The sequence below is a fragment of the Onychomys torridus genome, chromosome 5, assembly GCF_903995425.1.
Source record: "Onychomys torridus chromosome 5, mOncTor1.1, whole genome shotgun sequence".
Taxonomy (NCBI): Eukaryota; Metazoa; Chordata; class Mammalia; order Rodentia; family Cricetidae; genus Onychomys; species Onychomys torridus.
In genome coordinates this window covers 2,821,093-2,843,428 of record NC_050447.1, presented here as the reverse complement: position 1 = coordinate 2,843,428, position 22,336 = coordinate 2,821,093, and the positions used below count along the sequence as shown (strand labels likewise).

Here is a 22,336-nt window from a genome sequence, read left to right as displayed (position 1 = left end):
TTGAAGATATCAGAAAATGGAAAGATCTCTTGGATAGGTAGGATCAACATAGTAAAAATGACAATCTTACCAAAAGCACTCTACAGATTTAATGTAATCCCTATCAAAATCCCAACACAATTCTTCACAAACCTGGAAAGAACAATACTCAACTTCATATGGAAAAACAGAAATCTCAGGATAGCCAAAAGAATCCTATATAATAAAGGAACCTCTGGAGACATCACCATTCCTGAGTTCAAGTTATACTATAGATCTACAGTAATAAAAACAGCTTGGTATTGGCATAAAAACCAACATTGAATTGAATTGAATTGAAGACCCTGACATCAATCCACACACCTATGAATACCCGATTTTTGACAAAGAAGCAAAAATTGTACAGTGGAAAAAAGAAAGCATCTTCAACAAAGGGTGCTGGCATAACTAGATGTCAATATGTAGAAGAACGCAAATAGATCCATATCTATTGCCATGCACAAAACTCAATTCCAAATGGATCAAAGACGTCAACATAAATTCAATTACACTGAATCTGATAGAAGAGAAAGTGAGAAGTAGCTTTGAACCCATTGGCATAGGAGACCACTGGATGTAGGTTCTATGTAGCATACTAGTAGAATAGACACTGAGAGCAACAATCAATAAATGGGACCTCTTGAAACTAAGAAGGTTCTGTAAGTCAAATAACAGGGTCAATAAGATAAAATGGGAAAAGTTCTTCACTAACCCCACATCTGACAGAGGACTGATCTCCAAAATATATAAAGAACTCAAAAAACTAGACATCAAAATACCAAATAATCCAATGAAAAATGGAGTACATAATTCTACTTTTTTTTTTTTAAGCTGAGGATCGAACCCAGGGCCTTGCACTTGCTAGGCAAACACTCTACCACTGAGCTAAATCCCGAACCCAAGAGTACATAATTCTCAACAGAAGAATCTCAAATGGCCAAAAGACACTTAAGGAATTGCTCAGCATCTTTAGCCATCAGGAAAATGCAAATCAAAATTACTCTGAGATACCATCTTACACCTGTCAGAATGGCTAAGATCAAAAACACTATCAGCTTATGTTGGAGAGGATGTGGAATAAGGGGAACATTCCTCCACTCCTGGTTGGAGTGCAATCTTATACAGCCACTCTGGAAATCAGTATAGTGGTTTCTAAAAAAGTTTGTAATCAACTTACCTCAAGACCCAGCAATATTACTCTTGGGCATATACACAAAAGATGTTCAACCATACCACAAGGACACTTGCTCAACTATGTTCATAGCAGCATTATTCGTAATAGCCAGAACCTAGAAACAACCTAGATATCCCTCAACTGTAGAATGGATAAAGAAAATGTGGTACATTTACACAATGGAGTAATACTCTGTTGTAAAAAACAATGACATTATGAAACTTGTAGGCAAATGGGTGGAACTAGAAAAAAAAAATCATTTTGAGCAAGTAACTCAGACCCAGAAAGACAAACATAGTATGTACTGACTCATAAGTAGATATTAGACACAAAGCAAAGGAAAACTGGGCTACAATTCACAACCCCAGAGAAGCTAGGTAACAAGGAGGACCCTAAGAGGGATATGCATGGATTGCTCCAGGAAGGGGAAACAGTCAAGATCTCCTGGGTAAACCGGGATGGGGAGGTAGGGGGAGGGGATGGGAGGTGGGGGATGGGAACATGAGAGGTTGAGATGGCTGAGTTGGGGGAGGGGTGGAGAGGGAGAGCAATTAAAGAGATATCTTGACAGCAGGAACCATTATTGGGTTAGGGAGAAATGTGGTACTAGGGAAAGCCCCAGGAACCCACAAGGATGACCCCAGTTAAGATTATTATCACAGTTTTTAAGTAGAAACTCTAGGCAAATAGGAAGAAATGGGAGCCATGAAAACCAACGCCTCTAAAGAATATGAGGCCCCTATGGAATCAGGCTTCCTTATGTTTGTGAACTTATTTTTGTGATTTCCTGATAAACCAGCCAAAATTCTAATTATCTTTTAATATTTAACCAGTATTTTAGTACTTGGGTAGAAAAATAAAGAAACAAATAAAAACCCTCAAAGCTTTATTTTTTCTTTATAGGACAATTTTCAATTCAAAATGAAGGAAAATATTTGAGCTCCATGTGTATAAAAATTATTCTAATAAATTATAGTATATCTCCTAATTGAGTTACAAAATATAATAAATGATACAACTGATTTACAAAATATGTAAGCTGGAGTCTGGGGGCCATATAAATATGCTGGTGAGGGAAATCATGAGCTGGATAAAATCACTGGTGAAGTTAGTGTAGGTGGAGATTTAAGCCCCAAGATACCTCATGGAACTAATTTTTTAAAGTTGTTGGACTTTATAAAGTGCCATGCATTATCAATAGCATTGTTCAAAGTAGAATATTGGAGGTGCTATCTAGCTCTCTTTACTATTAACATTAAATAACACATATGGGATGACAGGTGGAAGTCGAAAACCACTAGAGGAAAAGAGCTAAAAGAGTTGAGAAGCTAATGAATTAGAGACTTTATTTACCTACAGCAAAATTGCCAAGAATAATGACAAGCATTAGAGAGACTAACAAGGGTCCTAGGGTTAAATTTAAGATATGAGAAGATGAGCACATAGCTGGGTGGTGGTGGCGCACACTTTTGATCCCAGCACTCTGGAGGCAGAGCCAGGTAGATCTCTGTGAGTTCAAGGCCAGACTGGGCTACAGAGTGAGCTCCAGGAAAGACACAAAACTACATAGAGAACCCTTGTCTCAAAAAACCAAAAAAAAAAAAAAAAAATTCTGAGAGAAGATGAGCACAAACCAATAATTACTGCAGGAAGCAAGCTAATGGAGAATGCCATTGGATGACATGTGAGCCAAAGCTGAGAATTTTAGAAAGGAGGGATAAATTGTCTGGAAGCAACAGTGATAAGGATCAGGGAGGACACTTTATCTCCACCCTTAGATGCATGTGTTAAGGATGAGAGAAAGAAATGGTACCACTTTAGAGAGCAGAAGCAGAAATGTTTTCACAACAGTCTTCAGTTAGGCCTCGGGTGTGAAGGGAATATTTTAAGAAGGTAAAAGGACTTTTTGATTGTTTTTGACATTCATTGTGAGTTCCAGCAGCACAGTGAACAGATTCCAGAGTGGGAGAGGTGGTAGTGAGGTCAGAGGAGAGACATGGAGTTACTGACAGTAGGCTTTAGCATCCCCCATGAATGCAAGCCCACACCTTGTGGAGGCTGTATCAGAATTGTAGGGGATACTCAGTGACCTTCCCTGAGGGTCTCAAGACTGTGAACTTGGGGGAAATCACTGTCCTTCTACTGTTAACAGTCTGTAGAAAAACTAAGAACCAGCCACAGATACAGGAAATTGTCTAACAATCTACTCCTTTCCTAAACAGTAACTTCATCCTTTCTTTGAAGACAACACATGAAACTTAAAGTCTACAGAGTCGAAGGGGACATCATCAGGCCACAGAATTTGTCACTTGGGGCAATGTGGCTTCTTTGACTAAACTCCCTCCTTCCAGAGTTTCTTTTGAAAATGTCTGTTAAGAACACCTTTCTTAGGGCTGTTCTTCCAGAGGACCTGGGTTCAATTCCCAGCACCTACATAGTAGCTTAAAACTGTTTGTAACTCCAGTTCCAGGGATCTGATACCTTTACACTAATGCATAAATTTAACATAAAATAAAGTTAAATAAATTTAAAAAAAGAACACCTTTCTAAGTAAAAGTCCATACCATGGTTCTATTCCCTTTGACTCAGAAAGGTAAGAAACAGTTTGGAAATCACTGATGAGAGTGTGTTTGTTACAATATCAAATTAGAAGTGATTTATTAAATGTACTGAAGTAGGAAGGCAAAATGGCAGATCGAAGGTCTTGAGCAAGATGACTACCATGACAAGAGCAGAGACAGGTGTCTCTATGAAGGGCCACAGTGTTCCCACTGTGAAGGTGGTATTGTAAGGCAGCTTCTCTTGTAGGATAGGTGCTGAGGCAGTCCTTTGCAAACCAGGTGTTTGCTGCTATTATGCCTTTGAGTTCATTCACTTGAAACTGGTAACTACAGCTCAGTTTTGGTGAGCATCAGATTGTGCCACACACCTCAACAAGTGTGCACTAATCATTCTCAGTTTGGTGTTACTATTAGCCTCCACATATGTCCCATGAAGAAACAGTCACCAAGTGATTCAATAATTTTGATAAGGCTTCCACTTAGAAGCTAGAAGAATCAGAATGCCAATATTAACACTAGCAAGAACTCTACTATACCATTTTAAAAGATGAGACTTCAAAGAGTGATAATCCTAGTCATTCATTTAAATTTCAATCAAATGGATGGAAATCAGGATTGGTCTTGATTCCTATGATCTAATTTTCTTTCTTTTTTCTTTCACTGAAAATGATGATTTATTAATATTTTTGAAATGTTTAAGATTATGGAAAGTGACTGTGGACTTCTTGGGATACATATCTATGTTCTTTCACTGCTTAAGTAACATTGTTATTTAATCGACTTCAGTGAATGCTTCCTGTGATTACTGGAGACACATTTCAGCAAATAGAGTAGGAGCCCATGTTAGATGGATTTTTAGAAATCATCATAAAAATGAACTTTAAGGGCATTTTAAAAATATTTAGTTTTTCAACAAAGATGCAATGCAATGAATGTATATAAATTATTTTAGAACAGAAATCGACATTTTTTCACATTTTATTTTACAAAATAAATTGCTTGTCTCAAGCCTTTAGACATTTCTGGTTTTGTTGTTTGTTGTTGTTTTAGAAAATTTTTTCTGATTAAAAAATAATGGTTTAGCTAAAATCAAAACAAAATTCAACAAAACTTCACATGATAAAACATTGGTTACATATCAACTCATATTGGAGATACATTTTAAAGGAGAAAAGAATAGAAAGCCTATAGCACTCAGAAATTATGGATATATTACAATTTTTTATGCTTTCAGAACATGCAGCTTTCTACTCTGCTGAGGGGTGAGTGTTGAGAAATCTATGAGATGAAACTGACAATGTGTTGTTGAGTATGGTTTTAAGGCAGTCACTATGTTTTTAAAAACACTTAAAAATAGTGTCAATTATTTTATTTCCCAAATTCCTTTTCCTTTGGGCACTTATACAATTGTCCTGTGTCTTACTACCCCCTCTAGAGTGAAGCAACACACAGATACACTTCTCAACTGCTTCATTTGGGTGCTGTTTCCTTTCAATTTGTCTCTGTCATCCATCCATTCATTCAACATGAATGATGGGCTGCTATGGGGCAGAGGCTGTGAAAGGGACAGAGTCTTTTGCTATCACGAGGCTGTGGTTCCTTTAGTGCATATTCTAGGAATTTTAAAAGAATATTTTTTTATTAGAGCAACTTTAAGCAAATATTGAAAATATCACCAGTGGTTGCAATTCTGCTCTTTTCCACTCAATTTCACAATAATATGTAGCTGGGAGTCTCTCAACAGACATTTTAAAATGGTCTTTTTCTATCTTTTGTGCAGTATTAAAGAGACAATGGCTGAGCCTTTGTCCAGATAGCCTTTGTACATGTAGGAGAAAAAAAATAACAGTGTGAAGATTAATAATATGAGTAACAAGTTACAAAGAAGGAAAACTACAACATAGTTTCCTTAAGTCAAAACCCCTCCTAGATCTTCAAAATAATCTATAAGTTCAAAGCTTTCTGGTTGTATTTAAAAGACTTTAAAATACCATATGTAGCTTCTTTTGAAGGAATTTTATATACTTTAAAAACAGTAACTCAGAAGAATTATTACTCAAAACCCTTTTAAACTCTAAGAATTTATCTTCACAGTTTCCCACAACATTCTATATTTACACACATTTTTAAAAGATCCAACTTCTCAAGTTTCAATAAAGTAACAAAAATTAGTTTTCAGTAGTTGTCCCCCAAATCTTTTATCTTTCGACAGTTTTTAAAATGGAATAATAAACAAGTGACTTTGCTCAGTACTAACTCTGATTTACATCATCAAATTAGCCTAGTGAAACTCACCAGCTCCTCTCAGATGTCCCAGAGAAGAGGTCAGATTTTGTAAATTCAAGCCAGCATGGAAATGGAAGGATTCCAACATTCTGTTTTCAAAACAGAGTTACAACTTGAGTGATTGGATCTCCCCTGTTTTGTAATCAACCCCCAAGTCTAACATAACAGGATTAAATGCTAGCCTCACATATTCCCACATACTCCTGACAACAAGACTAGACCTGTGGTATCCTCAGTGTCCTGTAGAGGAAATACTATTGAAAGAATAACACTAAACTTTGCTAGTTCTTAGTGTGGACAAAACGTAGGAACATCTCCTTCTGAGCAAACCCCACCTAACAAAAGTCTGGAAAATAAGCATCTTATCTATTTTTCATTGTTTGATAGGGGATTTTAAATAATATAATTTCCCTAATATCACTTATAGAGATTCATACACGTCTGTTGGATCTAGAGCCAAGGGCCATTTAGACAGTTTAGAAATTGTAAATAACCAAAAGAAAAGAAAAGAAAAATCTTCTCTAATACCACCACTCTACTATTTTACTAATTATTGCAAACCTAAAGTTTCTCCTAGTCTAGGTAGTATTCAAAGCCTTCTATATGTCCTGCCTGATTTAATCCTCCCCACAAGCATCTGCTACTGCTTCTACTATTGATGTACTCATTTTATCCATGAGGGAACTACAACACATAGGGTTCTGCAGGTCAGATTATCCCAACTGGAAATAGGTGGAGCCATGACTTGAAGTCAAGTAGTGGGTTTTCAGTAATCCACTATTTTATTCTAACTTCATTTGACACGATTAGCTGCATAATATATTCCATACCTTTTCAATGTTTATTTGTATATACATGCAAACAAACTTTCTAAGTACCTAATACTATATTATGGACATCTTCACTAACACAGATAGATGCATGTTGTTATAATAGACTGTCATTGAACATTATACTGTATGGATTGAATATACTAATGGTTTATCAGTCTTCTAATGGGTATTTGGGGTGCTCATACTTTTTTGCTATTATTGAAATCTCTTGAAAACCTTCAAGCATTCTCATCTGTGCACCTGTTCAACTACCTGCTTGGTATAAATGCCTAGAGATGACATTGCTATCTGGATGTTATATAAGTGTTACAGAGGTTTTTAGTACTTAAAATGTTTTCCTAAGAAAAAAATTAGCATGTTTGGAGAAAGAGGCTATGACCGTCCTGATCAGAGCTTGATATCAGATAGGGTGTAGGCACTAAATAGAGTAAATAAGTTATAAGATGAACCCATCTCATCTCTCTGTCATGCATATGACATATCCATGGATTTGGCCAAGAACTGGAGTAATTCCATTTGAAATTCTAGAATTCATTTACATCCTACTAAAGTTGAGTCAAAATGCACTTATTGGACAGTTTGCTTTACTTTCTAGCATGTGGACCACAGCTAAGTATTACTTAATCTTCAAATTAGGACAATATTTTTCAACAATCTCCTACTAATGAAAATTGTGACAAAAATTTACAATTGATCCCTTTTAGCAAAACATTTGAAAACCATTGAGTAAAAATTCTGAGATGTTTAAACTCAGTGGAATGTGTGGTAATATCCTGGCACTTCTGAGGTCAGATGTAGAAAGAGACAAGGAGGGAAGCTATGCAGCACTTCACCTTAGTTCTGTCATTGGACTGATCAGAAGACCTAAACATAGATTCTCAAATACAATATATTGGAAAGTAACATATAGAATGTATCCGCATCCACTATTACTGTCCTGAGACCAGGATTCTTATGCACAATAGTCTTTAAGTTAAAATTTGAAGATACAGTATAGAACATTCTGTTTTTAAGCTTAAATGTGAAAATATGGAAGCATTCCATTGTGTTTGCTGTTTGCATGCCAAAAATAGAAAAATGTGAACAAAGGTAAACATCATACACTTATGAAATTCTTTCATATTACTTATTTTTAACCAATTTTTTTGTTTCTTCAGTCAATATTTTTATAATATACCTAAAAAATGTGTGTCAACTTACCCATAAGTGCCTCCCAAGACACCTTAAAGGAAATACAGGAGAGGAAAAAAAACTCCCATAGGCCTCTATATGACCTGGATAGAAACCCTTCCAGACTCTAGCCTGAAATCCTGTTAGCAGTCCTCTACCTGATTGCCTGGCTGATTCTATTCTCTTCTTTCTGCTGCCTATAGCCTCTTATGCGAAAAGCCAGATTTCAATAAAAAAAAAAAAACTCAACTGGATGCTTTTTTTTTAAGCTGAGGATGGAACCTGACACATCATGTCCCCAAACGCTCACATATCTTTTCCTTTGCATTCCCATCACACTCCAATATTAATGAAATGAAGCTAACTGCTAAGATAGGAACAAGTTACCGTCATAAACTAGCTATAAATAAAGACAAGGCAGCCAGAGTGGGTTGAAGTTCAGGCTTGTCAGGCTTTAGACAGTCATTGAAGTACAGGTACCTGCTCTTAATTTCAAACAGTGTTGATTCTCCTCATTAAACAGGAAATGTTTTCATTCAAAATTAGAATTAGGGGTATTTACCTTCCCCCCAGTTGTAGAAGAAACAATTCCCCGAGAAACTGTTAACTCTACTGAGAAAGACAACATAATGAAAGACTTTATTTCAGCTCAGATTTATCGTTAACAACTGCCCCACTTGTCCTTAAATCGCTGTTAGTATTCTTTGGATTATAAGCTTCATATAAATAAAGTAAGACGTATTTTTAAATGAATTCAGTTAATTTTTTAAAAGCTTACTGGATAATCTAAACTATGTAACTGCTTTATTAAGTAGTCTTTCCACAGCCATGACTTAGTTAAGCTAACCTGAGTCTTGAGTTAAATTTGGTCAAGATAGAAAGGGGAAAATGAATTAATCTTTCAATACAATAATTTCTTCCCCTATCATAAATAAACCCAACTTCTTTCTCTGAATCTTTGCATACCTTCCACTTGTTCAAATTTGAGACTTGTAGTAAACTTAATCCAAAAAAATGGCTACACTAGACAAAGATCTGTTAGTGCCAAGATATTCTTTAAAGCAAAATAGTATCTCCCCAAATATCTATTATTTGTACAATTGCATCAATTTCTTAACATGCTGTGTTAATGAAGTGCTGTTAAACAAAAAGTCACCCAAAAGCTGTTTTAACAGAGAAGTGTCTACTTTCTACAAGCTCTCGAAAATATGTGCTTAGGGGCTGCCAGAGGTTCCAGCTGAAGCCTTAGGGCCTATCCTCTTGCACGTCCTTGTCAAGTCGTCTAGAAGATGGTATGATCCTGTAGAATAATTCAGAAGAGTAGCTGACCCATCTCCAGACACTTAGGAGAGCAGAAGCAATGTTCCAAATCCTTGCATTCCAACTATGTTCTGTGGAATCATCCTCACCTTCTGTTAGAGAAAGACTAACCTTTAATTATTAGATTTAAAAGGGAAAATTATAACTTATTCTGCTCCATAATTGCTGCAAAGGAGTTATTAAAATTCCAAACTTATGTAATATTATCATAAAATATGGCATTTTTCTCAAGAAAGACACAAATTGGATTTGAGCTTATGCACTGTAAAACCCAGATGGTTTGCTTAGCTACTCAGACATCCTCCAGTTCAAAAGTTAATTGAACTGAAAACTAAAATTTTGATAATTGATATGCTTTGGGACTAGAGCAGAAAGATAAATTAGCCGTATGCATGGGGTGTTAATGGGCTTGAGAAACCATTGCAGTTGGTGAGAGAATATTGGCAAAGAAGGAAATCTCTTTTCTCTCCCTCTCTCCTCCCCCCTCTATTTTCTAGGTTAAATAATTCCATATTACCTGGGCTTCTTGCAATGCAGCTGCTTTTCTCTCTCCATTTTCTTACTTACAGATTCAATATTGGTTATTATTTTACCCAGTTTAACTTGTTCTGGAATTAAAAAAGAAGCATTGATTGCGCACTACTATAATTTCCAAGTTCTAAATGTACTTTTCAAATTTAATTGCAAATTACAGACTTTTAATGAGACAACATATTCTTTTAAAAATTACTAACACAAAGTTACTCATAAAACACATTTGAATAGTTTTTTCTTACCCCTATCTTATTCTGATCTTTTATAATTACTAAAATTTAGGGCTAAAAAGTAAACCATAAATAAAAAACATATATCAAAAAAGGACACCTCAGAAAAATGCCTGCAACAACATAGTACAAGCTCATGAATATAAAGGACTTCTGTGTGTGTTACCATTAACATCTTTATTTTCATAAAGCTTAGTTTATAAGGGAGGCTCTGTTGTTTTAAAATAAGTTAGCAAGTCATCAGTTAATGAAAATAAAAGTCTCTTCATTTAATATAGTTAGACTAAAGACAAATACACTAAGTCAGGTTTGTCCAGCACTTATCATCTCCCAGCTTGGATATCCTGAAAGATACAGAGGCATGTGGTGCTCATAGCATACAGCCTGTTCTTTAGAAAAAGTCACACCTAGCCCAAGTCTTAATGTCAACACAGAATGGAACATGCTGGACTGAACTATATAGTTCAGTGTGACACAGAATGAGAAGTTTGAGGAGAAACTGAAAACACTGTTACTATTACTCTTTGTAGTGTTCTAGGAGTACTGAGTGGTTAGACTTGACCTAGGAATTACCACTTGTGAGCCTCAGAATAGTGATTTTTTTTTTTTTTTTGCAAAGTGCTATGCTTTTTCTCAAAGGGAAGTAGCAACCTCCAGAACTACAGGGCATAACCTGTATAAGTTCTAAAGAGAAAGTCCTTTATAGTATCCCTTTTAAAAAACAAATTTATTAATTTACTTATTTATTTTACATCCTGGTGGCAGTTTCCCCTCCCTTTTCTTCTCCCAGTTCCTCCCCATCTCCCCCCAGCCCATCCACTCCTCCTCTGTTTCTGTTTAGGAAAGGTCAGGTCTCCTATGAGTATCAACAAAACATGGCATATCAAGGTGGAGTAAGACTAAACACCTCCCCATGTATTAAGGTTGGGAGAGGCGACCCAGTATGAGGAGTATGTTCCCAGAGGCCTGTAAAACATCAATCAAGGGCACCACAAGAAAACTCACAGAATCAACTAACCTGGGTCTCATAGAGGTGACTGAACAGACAACCAGGAAGCCGGTATGAGACTGACTTATGCACTCTGCATATATGTTACAGTTGTGTAATTTGGTCCTCAGCAGTATTTTTTTTAACTCAATCATGTAAGTAAGACTGCTTCCAAACTACAAAATACAAGCAGTTTTACCCTTAAATTTCAGTAAAGATTAAAGAGGCTGATGGCAGTTAAAGCATGCAGATCTCAAAGTGTTTGTGAGTGGTCCATCATAAGACTGGCAATGGGCTTCAGCCAGGTCATAACACTCTTGAGTTTGTAAATGTTTCTTTATGCAAAATCTGGCCTTTAAATCAATGTTATAAAACTTTGTTTCACATTTGTAACATGAATTATGAATCATCTGATTGAAATAATTAGAAGAAAGGAGATGGGGAGGCTAGAAATAAAAATGGAGGAGTAGTGTGGACCATTTGGTAATTTAAAATAGAATCAGGGAGAAGGCACAAAGGACATAAGAGTGGCCAATAAATTTGTACTGCTCCCCTCAGAGGTTAGATGGAATCAAATATTCCTAACCAGTCAATGTTCTTCATTCTGATTTCTTTTAACCTATCTCTTTCAGGACCTCATTTTGTCTTGAGTATCTTTAGCCATTGGCTGTGTTCCCACACACACACTCTCCCCTTGCCGACTTTCTAACCCTTCACTTCAATGACTTGATCCAATTACTGTGGCTATATGTATCATCTAGGTGTGTCTGGCTCATAGGTTTACTTATCCTGTATACACAATTCTTAAGTTCCAATTTTGAGTAATCAACTATCTTCATTTCAATCAGCATGGCCTTCTCAGAATTAACAATAGTACTATCACCTGGGAAGACATCTCAAATCACTTCCCTTTCAGACCCCTTGCTTATGCAATCATTCATTAAACACTGTCCACCCTTTCCACTTTATATTTCCTCCTACAGGCCTTTACCATGCACTATCTGGAACCATAAGAGTGTCCTCAATTGGGTTCCCACCTACAACCATGCCTTCCATAAACATTTCCTTTTTAAATTCTGGAATTCTAAATTATCATTGTGCTGTTTCCTAAAATAATTTCACAGTAAACAGAGCACAGATTTTGTATAATTCTAGATCACTGAAAATGTCTTTTTAAAAGAGACTTAGGTATCTACTAGTAACTCTTGCCTAAATCACCTACTAGTAACAATGCCTTGTAATTATATTATGCAATCATTTATAAGCTAGCTTCCTCAGTAAGGAGAAAAAAACATCCTTCCTCTTTCCTCTCATTTTGAATATTGCTGTGGACATATTGGTTCCTTTTTGCAATTTGTATAACTACTCTTTTCTATGTTCACAGTGCCAAAATTGGCAGATGAGAGCCAAGCCAGCTCCCATACCGTGCTATACATCAACTGTGGTCTCTCACTGTGTCTTGCTTGTCTCAGTTCTATTCCATCTTCATTTGGCTTTCCCTGCTCCACACATGGAATCAGGTATGCATGAAGCAGTGGTCATTGCCTCTTCTAATATACTTTCTCCCATTTTCTCTAGTTAGTTTCCCAGCTAGAAAAGTATGCTTATTTCTACTAAAACAAATCAATTCATTCTCTAGGGTTCCATCTTTCACATTTCTTCTCTTCCTCTGTGCTCCATTTTATATATTTCCTATGATAGGCTTTCTATTTTATTAATTCTATTTTCAATAATATACTACTTAAATTCCTACAGGTTTCTTTGGTTTTTCTTCTCAACTACATTGATAGTCACTAGCTCATTCATATGTACATACTATTTTTCCCAAGACAGGATTTCTCTGTGTAGCCCTAGCTATCTTAGAACTCACTCTGTATACCAGGCTGGCCTCCAACTCACAAAGATCTGCCTGCCTCTGCCTCTCAAGTGTTAGGATTAAGGGCATGTGCCACCACCACCTGTCTATACATTTTTATTTTTATTTTTAAATACATTGATCTCAGTTATTTTTATCCTTTACTTGATAATTTATATGTCTATGGTCTTTGTGAATGTACTTCTAATCCTTCTAATCAGGAGAGGTAACTCAGTCTTACTCCTGATGGTTACTTCCTCATGAGTTTTAATGTCTTACATTGTAAATTCATATTCTACACAAACAGAAACTATTCACAAACAAATACTCCTGAAGAATGAGAATTATTTACATATTTTGTAGAAATTTAAATACATGTGCTGGATGCAAGATACAAATAAGATATACCCCTGTAAACATATCTGTGCTTGCTTCCTGTAGGTAGCTGATAGCATTTTCAATTATGATAACTTTAATTTCTCACATTAGAGATTTTAAGATATTGATACTATAAATTCTAAATCAATCCTAAGTAAGGTTATTTGAGGCTATGAAGTCTAGAATTTTCTGTCTATCTATGAGTTAAGGCTAAAACAATAGCTTCTGTTTACCTTCTATAAGCAAGTTGTGTGTGTGTGTGTGTGTGTGTGTGTGTGTGTGTGTGTATGTGTGTTGTTGTTGTTGTTGTTGCTGCTGCTGCTGCTGTTTTTTTGTTTTGTTTTGTTTCTGATTCAGTCTTTCACCTTGCAGAAGTGAAAGATCAGCTTTGGGGAGTTCCCACTTAACCAGCTCCTACATGGGCCAAGGTATTTTCTATGCACATTGTTCATTCAAAGTCCAATGAAACTGGGACCTGAAGGATACCAGAGACATGTGGGACTTCACCAAAATGTAGATGACCCTTCCCTAAGGTGATATTCTGCATTTGTTTTGCTTTCTCTACTTGAACTTTCAGGTGTTCTGTAAAAATACTTATTAAAGAAATGCCTGAAATATTTTCTCCTGTTGTTAGTCATTCACATTTCAAGACTCCACTCACAAGATGTAATCTGATCTCTATCTAACTTGGAGTCACCAGTTACTGGCCCACTTTCTCTTTATTAATTGAAGCTTTTTAATGGTGTTGACTGGGAATTCTTTACCTTGAATTGTCTGCACATCTCATTATAAAACTTCACACATTTGTTAAACATTTACTATAAGAATCAATAAATAAAATACTTAAAACTTATTCAGTCTTCCTATTATTTATGTCTGCCAGTGACATAGATTAACTGCTTTAATTTTCCCCAATACTCCAGATACCACACACATACATACTTCAACCTCCTTCAAAGGGGAAAAGACTCATTTCTCCCCTGACCTTTGTAAAAAATATTTATTCCTCCCCATCCCACCAAAAGGAGCTCCCATGTATACTTTAAAAACTGCTTAAAGATTTCAACTGAATGAATACATTACTGGGACTTAGTTGTCTAAAACCCATTTGAATGATTTAGGAATAGGATGTAATGAATGAGGCTGTGTTCTCTATCTCAAGTGTCACCATTCAGGATGTCAAGTGATGAAGATGAGGGAGTTACAAGAATTGTGAGGTCTCTTCTCTTCAGAGGAATTTTTAAAAATGTTTCCTATTAGTTAAATCAGATCATTTTTGTGTAAAAAAAAAAAAATGAGACCTTATATACAGAACTATAAAGTAGCCTTTCATATTGCTCTCTTTTCAAGACCCTACTACTTAAATTGTATTCCATTTATATGAAGTAATTATAACAAAATTTAGAACTTAAAAATGTTACAAATTTTATAGACAGATTCATTAGTCAAGAGTGACAGATTGTGATTTACTGACATTTCACATTCTAGTGTGTGGGCTGGGTGGATGTCATGTGATTTTCTACTGTTGGAATTTCCAGCACATGTGTGTTATACAGAATGCCAGTTCCCCACTAGATTGTGAACTCTGGTGGTTTCCCGAGGACAGGAATTGTTTTTATACATCTCCAGTTATTCAGTCAGAATTCAGCATAGTTGCTGGATGACTTAGGTGTGATAGGCAGTCTGGTAGCTACTAGGAATACAGGAAATAACCTTAGGTTTATAACTCCTTTGTTCTGGCCAATAAAAGTAATCATTTATAATTGGGTGACTCCAACTGACGTGCAAACAAACTATTTTCATTATCTTATGAACACACGATAGAGAATGAAATGTATTCTTTAACTTTGTAATTGAGATAGCAGGTATTCCTTAGTGAGAGAGCTGGCTCTTTACCAAGTATAAATCACATTCAAAAGCTTAACAGAACTCCCCAGAGGAAATGAGCATAAATTGATCTTCCCAGCACCACCCTCTCTAACAACAAATATGGCTACAGTTCAGTTACCCAGATCTGAGCCTCTGCTCTCATGTACTGAAGTCACCTGGGGAAAGAGCCATAGTGTACACCCTTAGTAAACAACCTCTGCTGTCTGTCTTCAATTAAATTAAGATAGGAGTCTAGCAGACTGTGTTGAGTACCATGCTTTCATATATTATTATCATTGTTTTTAGAGGAGGGAATCCTAGCATCTGGATTAAAGATGCCAGAATGATTGACAAGCCATGAAAGTCAAATATGAGAGACTCAAGCAAGATTTAGAAGAACCTTCCAGATATTTATCTTCCTTCCACAAATAATACACATGGGGCCCTTTATATCTCCTTCCGTAAACTAGATTTGCTTATGTTTATAAAATACTTGCTCATCTCTTATCCCAGTACATTCAGTTGAAGAGAAGCAAGTGTGCCAAATACCCTGATTCCCAGGATTCATAATTTGAGTTGTTCTTCTATGGTATTGACTCTACTGCATGTGTGAGTAAGATCCACCCTGATTCATCACCCCAAGGAGGATGGAAGCCTGAGGAAACTGATAGAGATTCTCTAAATAATTTAAAAGTCCGCCTCTAATCCCAAAACATTATATTTCTGTTAGAAATAGATAAAATAGACATACCCACATACACACAAAAAGACATACAGCTTAATATCAGCAAATCATGCCTTCCCTTCACAGATGACATAGATGGAGGTAAAGCAGGGTGACTGGAGTTAACCTGCTCTTTCTGACTGTGCTTCCAGTTTAAATATCTTTTATAAGAGCTGTGTTGGTTGTGGTGTCTCTTCACAGTGATGGAACAGTGACTTTTGCATTGCAGGTGGAACACTACAGCATGAGTTTCTTAGCTCACTGTTATGTACCCACTAGCCCCTGTGGTACTAACTCCTTTGTTGTGAACTTTTCTCAGACCATGAAATACACCAAGTCCTGGCATGTGATGCTCATAGGTAAGGAGCCTTAGCACCGAAGTCAAGTGTTAAAATTGGCTGCTTGACCTCCAGCGTTGGGAATCACTTGCCCTTTTGTACACCCTGAGTACCAGTCTTCATATGCTGAAAGTCAATAGCTTATATATCTGAGCACTACAAATTAGGTGGGGGTGTGTGAAATGATTCATAAACTTGGTAATTAGAGACCTATTGTGGTTTTGTTGCTTTTGCTTTCTGCTGATTCAGAAAATAAAATTTGTCATACCCCGCTCCACTTGACAGCACTTCTATATATTTGCTAAGAACATCACTGTGGTTAGCCTGCAGGGATTCATATTTCCTTCCCATAGTGTTTAAAGTTGGGAAAATAAGACACTTATTCATAACCCCAAATCCCTCTTAACATATCTCCCTAAATGAAGCATATACAATTGAATCTCAGGACCAGAAAAATAGAGAAACACTCTAAAACAAGCTCACAGTTGCATTTAAAAAGTCAAAGGAAGGGGGTCCCATGGGAATTCTCAAACAACCCAGGCTGTTGTCAAGATGGACAACAATCCCTATTGATGAAGATAACAACTACAAGATTGTGCCTACCTACATAAAGCCTTCATCCCTACATTCTAGCTTCTTTGGTAAAGGAAGGTACTCTGTGCACTACCAAAAGAGAAACTAGCCGAGCTGCCAACCCTTTGATTTACAATGTCGTCCTGCTTGCAAGAGACTCTAGTACAATGTGACACAGGACATAAGGCCCACTCCACAGAGGGAAGCAATGCCCAACATGCTTGGGTGACCAAGAATATGTAGCCTAGAGATCTGTGGCAAACCCAAATACTACTATTCTAAAAAAAAAAAAAAAAAATGTAACCATAAACTGACTCCTTAAGTTGTACTCATAGATCAGAGTCTTGCTCAGTCATTGCCTGGGAAACTTCCTCCTGCAGCAGATGGAAACAAATACAGAGTCCCACTGCCAGACATTATACAGAGTAAGAAGCCTTGGAACACTCAGCCCTAGGTGGGATGTCTTTATCAAATCTATCTTCTCAGGAAGAGGAGGCAGAAAGAGATTTTGAAGCAGACGGGATGGAGGCCACCAAAACAAGGCTCTCTAAATCAATATAATCAAGGCTCACTTACAAAGAACTTACAATGAGCTTACAAAGACTGAGAAAGCATGCATAAGCCCTGAATGAATCTGCATCAGATCTTCTGTGTGTGTGTGTGTGTGTGTGTATATACACACACACACACACACACACACACACACACACACATACATACATATTATGGCTGTGGGTTTATGTTTCTATGGGACTCCTGAGTGTGCAGCTTGTGGTCACTGGTTGTTGTCCCTTCTCTTGGGCTCTTTTCCTTTTGTTTGTTTGTTTTGTCCAACTTCAATGTGACAGTTTTTGTTTTGCCTTATATTTTATTTTGTTATTACCCCTTAGAATCCTTTTTTTTTTTTCTCTTGAGAAAGGGAAAAGGAATGGATCTGGATGGAAAGGGAGGTGGGTAGAACTGGAAAGAGTAGAGGGAGGTAGGTTAACCATAATCAGGATATATTATGTGGTACTAGGGAGGAGGGATAGATCTCCCTAGGAAGACAAAAGAAAATAATTATAAACAGTTATGGATAGATGATAGGCAAGAGGGGTAGAAGACTAGAATGGGAGGATCAAACAGGGAAGGGGAGGGAATAAAGGGAGGGACAGCTAAAACCAAGGGCCATTGGGGGGGGTCATAAGAAAACCTAATATAGTAGAAGATTCCTAAAATATATGAAAGCAATCTAAATGAAATCTTGATAATGGGGAGGATAGAGCTCCAAATGGATAGCTCTCATCACCAAATGAAGCTTCCAGTACCAGTAATGAGCTACATATAATCAAGATCTTCCCCAAAGAGGTCCTGTAGGAACCCCAAACAACCCAGGTTGTTGCCAAGGCTATAATGACAGTAGGCTCTGTTGCTGAAGACAATAGCTTCACAACTCATTGAACACAGAGAAGTTGAGCTGGTGCCTACTAAAGCCTTCACCTCTATGAATGAGTATTTATGATACTGAAGGTATTCTGCATGTTACCAAAGAAGAAAGGTAAACACCTACCCAGCTATGAACCCATCAGTGTCGGGGAATATTATTTTAAGATATGTTACTTTTGTTTATGTTGCATTTGTTTAACTCTGTGAAGCTGTGTTACTGTGTCTGTCTAAAATGCCTGATGATCTAATAAAGAGCTGAACAGCCAATGACAAGGCAGGAGAAAGGATAGGTGGGTCTGGCAGGCAGAAAGAATTAAAAGAAGGAGAAATCTGGGAGGCGATCTAGGAATGAGAGGGGAAGGAGGAGGACTTCAAGGGTCAGATACCCAGCCACACAGCTAAATAGCCAGACATGGAGTAAGAAGGAAAGAAAAGGTATAGAGAAATAGAGAAGGGCTCTATTAGACTGGCTAATTTAAGAAAAGCTGGCTAGAAACAAGCCAAGCTAAGGCCAGGCATTTATAATTAAGAATAAGCCTCCATGTGTGATTCATTTGGGAGCTGGGTGGCAGGCTCCCTAAAAGAACAAAAACAACAACACTTCAATCTACAAGAGTGACCTGTAACACAAAACCTGTGGGAGCAACCAACCAAGATCTGGTTTGACTTAAGGCCCAGTCCATGAGTAGGAACCCATACACAACACTGCTTGGGTGACCAAGAACCTGAGACTTGATATGCTGTGGACCTAGAACAAAACCAAACACTATTGTTCTACTAAAATAACATAGCCAAAAAATGACACCTAGCATTCTGATATATGCATAGATCCATGTCTTGCTCATTCATCACCAGAGAAGCTTCATCTTGCAACAAATAGGAGCAAATACAGAGACCCACAGCTAGATGATTGATATTCAGAGAGTGAGAGACTGTGGAACATTTAACCTTAAAAGGGATTCTTCATCAAATCCCTCCCTGCAGAACAGGAAACAGGAAGAGTACAGAGGGGATAGAGGACCCCAGTGAATCAAAGAGGCCTTCCAGCTACAAGGCTGGGGCACATATGAACTCACAGCAGTTAAAGTAACATGCACAAGGCCTCCAATGGTAGGAACCAGATGGAATCCTAGAGCTGAAAGGAAAAGTGCATGCATGCCCCCATCCCTAACCCACAGGCTATCCTCAATTGATAGCCACCTGCAAATGAATAATTCATTTTCTCCAAGGGAGTCTCACTGGTAAAGAGGTACTCTAAAGGGTAGGGCCCATACCCAGCAGTAGATGCCAACATGAAACAAACTAAACAGCACCTTTGGAGGTTCTTCGTCTCATGATACTGTCGGGGGGATTTTGTTTTTTGGTGTGTTTGTTGTTTCTTGGTTTTGGTTTTGGTGTTTAGACATATAGGTTCTTTGTATATAATATAATATAATATAATATAATATAATATAATATAATATAATATAATATAATATAATATATTATAGCTTCTGGCTTTAGGTTTTTATGGAATCCCTGTTTGTGCATCTATTTGATTTGCTTATGCTTTTTCCTTGGCTCTTTTTCTTATTTGGTTGTTTTGTCATATTCTGATTTGTTTGTTTTTGATTTATCTTATTTTATTTTGTTATTATAGCTTATGTGCCTGTTTGTTTTCTGAGGAGAGACAGAAGGGAGTAGATCTGGATGGGAGGGGAGAAGGGGAGCACTGGGAAGAGTACAGAAGGGAAAACCATAATCAGATTATATTGTATGAAAAACCTATTTTCAATAAAAGAAAAAAATAAATAGTAATTAAGAGGTCAAATAGTTTATTCTACCCCTGTTGGAATAGTGTATGGAAAACAAAACAGAAAGGAGCAAACATCAGTCACGTGTGACAGATTGTTAATGTGACAACCAGATCTAATTACACTTGTGTTGGTAGGTGTGAAGGAGATGAAGAATCTGTGGATAATCCAAGATACCACCACCCTTCATCATAGCTACTTAGTAACCTGACATAGAAGGAAAATATTTATAATTTTGTTCACTACAGAAGATATTTCAGAGGGGAGAAGGGCAGGGCTGTTAAACATAGGATGTACTAATTTTAAAGGATTGAGGGAGAGTTTGCAAACTCAGACTGTTTTTACTTAATTTCTGTAGCACTCATCACAATGCATCCTGTTGCTGATTCTCTTGCATGCACATGTTGGATTACTGTGCGATGCTGCGAGATGGGTCTCACACGCTCTGGCACTTCCATTTCATACTTCACAGTTTACGTGTCACTTCAAGGTTTGAAATGTTTCACAGTTATTTGCTATATGTGGGTGCCAAAATTAAAGAAAAAGAAGCCAACCTATATCACTAAAAAAGACACTGCAAGAATAGAAAACAGTCAGATGGGAATTTCTGTCCCATTAACATTCAGAACTTTATCCAGAATCAATTCAATTTTAACAAAATCTGACTTACATTTTACAGATACATTGATGCATATGATTATTGTTCTTATAAAGTTAAATATAAATCTTTATCCCTGTAGATAAGTTTACATAATTAAAAGAAACTAAAATACTATGATTCTTTTCTAGCCTTACAACTTAGCCATATGCTCTTGCACAACAAAGCCCAAAGCCCAATTTGCCACCTGATTTGATCTGGTATAAACATTGGATTTCTATGGATGTATTTCCATGATTGTTGAATTTTAACATGCTAAAGTAAATTTATTTAAACAAGGAATAACATACATCTATGGGCTGACATTCATTAAAACTGGTATTTTGACCAACATTTACAAATAACAGACATTTTTCATGAGTTTTAGTAAGACAATAGCACACCTAGGGTGCCCCCACATTCTCCCTGTGTACCCCTCACTTTACTCATAAGGTGCTTTCCTATAGCAACTTGGCATCTGACCACCAAAGTATTACATGTCTTTTCCACTCTCTACCACCTGTCCAGCTGCCAAACATCAAAACAGAAAACAAATGACTAATGATAAACATGTGAGGGCTCACGAAAAGGAGGGTTTTCACTTGAGACATGTCTAGAATAAAACACCTGGCACAAAACAACACTCACTACAGATTTCATGCTGTTCCTGCCCTTCCTTTCCAACTTCACACCACTTCAAGTTCGAGCGTCTGGTGTGTTTCATGTGATGGAATGTGAAAGGTTTCCGAAAGTGCAATGAGAGGGCAGAAGGGAGCCAAACAAACACGGGTGCAAATCAAATTGTGGATTTTCTGGCACGTTCTGAGTAAGATTTCAATATCTGAAAGTCTTTCCCTCTGACAGTTTAGAACTTCTCCTTCACAGTAGAAGGAACACATGCTCACAGCACTGGATATGTGAACAATGACAATTTATTACTAGAAGGAGAAGAGCATGTTTTCCACTAGAGGCATCCAGTACTTAGAGAAACACAAATACTGGCTCATGAAGTTAACCAGCTGACAGCAACAGTGAAGGAACACAAGGCCTCTGCACTTTCACAGAGGAATTTCAACATGGCTTCAAAGTCATTTCAAAAGGCCCACATGCAGATAGACTATCCTGACACAAAATGAACCTAAAAAGCCAGTAAAGACAGAAAGCTATCATGGCAAGTGAATTCTAACTTGCTAAGATCATACCACAAAGGAAAAATGGTCTCTATTACATTTTCCATTTGTAATTTTGTTTTTAAGTGCACGCATAATTAAATGCTTAGCAGCAACAGAGAAAGCATTCAATTTACTTACTGTAATGATAGAAGTACATTACTATGAAGCATTAATGTAATATTATCAAGAATGGTCTGATTTAATTTGCCTACTTACATGAGACAGTCTGACTCAGATTTACAGCAGTCCCCAAGGGCTGAAATTGTACCAAACAACCTCATAAAATTAACAGAAATTTCTCAAAATAAATTCACATTAAGGCCGGGCGGTGGTGGTACGCCTTTAATCCTGGCACTCAGGAGGCAGAGGCAGCCAGATCTCTGTGAGTTTGAGGCCAGCCTGGTCTACAAAGCGAGTTCCAGGAAAAGAGCAAAGCTACACAGAGAAACCCTGTCTTC

The 22,336-nt window shown here is 37.0% G+C and overlaps 1 protein-coding gene across 1 annotated transcript in view; it reads right to left on the bottom strand.

The window, feature by feature from the left end:
• Positions 1 to 22,336, bottom strand: part of Iqcm (IQ motif containing M) — a 402,626-nt gene that overhangs the window by 329,471 nt on the left and 50,819 nt on the right. The window contains exons 4-5 of the mRNA XM_036187564.1: positions 9,880 to 9,970; positions 6,049 to 6,128 (exon numbers count right to left, since the gene is read on the bottom strand). Coding sequence (XP_036043457.1) covers positions 6,049 to 6,128; positions 9,880 to 9,970 — 171 coding nt within the window. The remainder of the gene's footprint in view (positions 1 to 6,048; positions 6,129 to 9,879; positions 9,971 to 22,336) is intronic.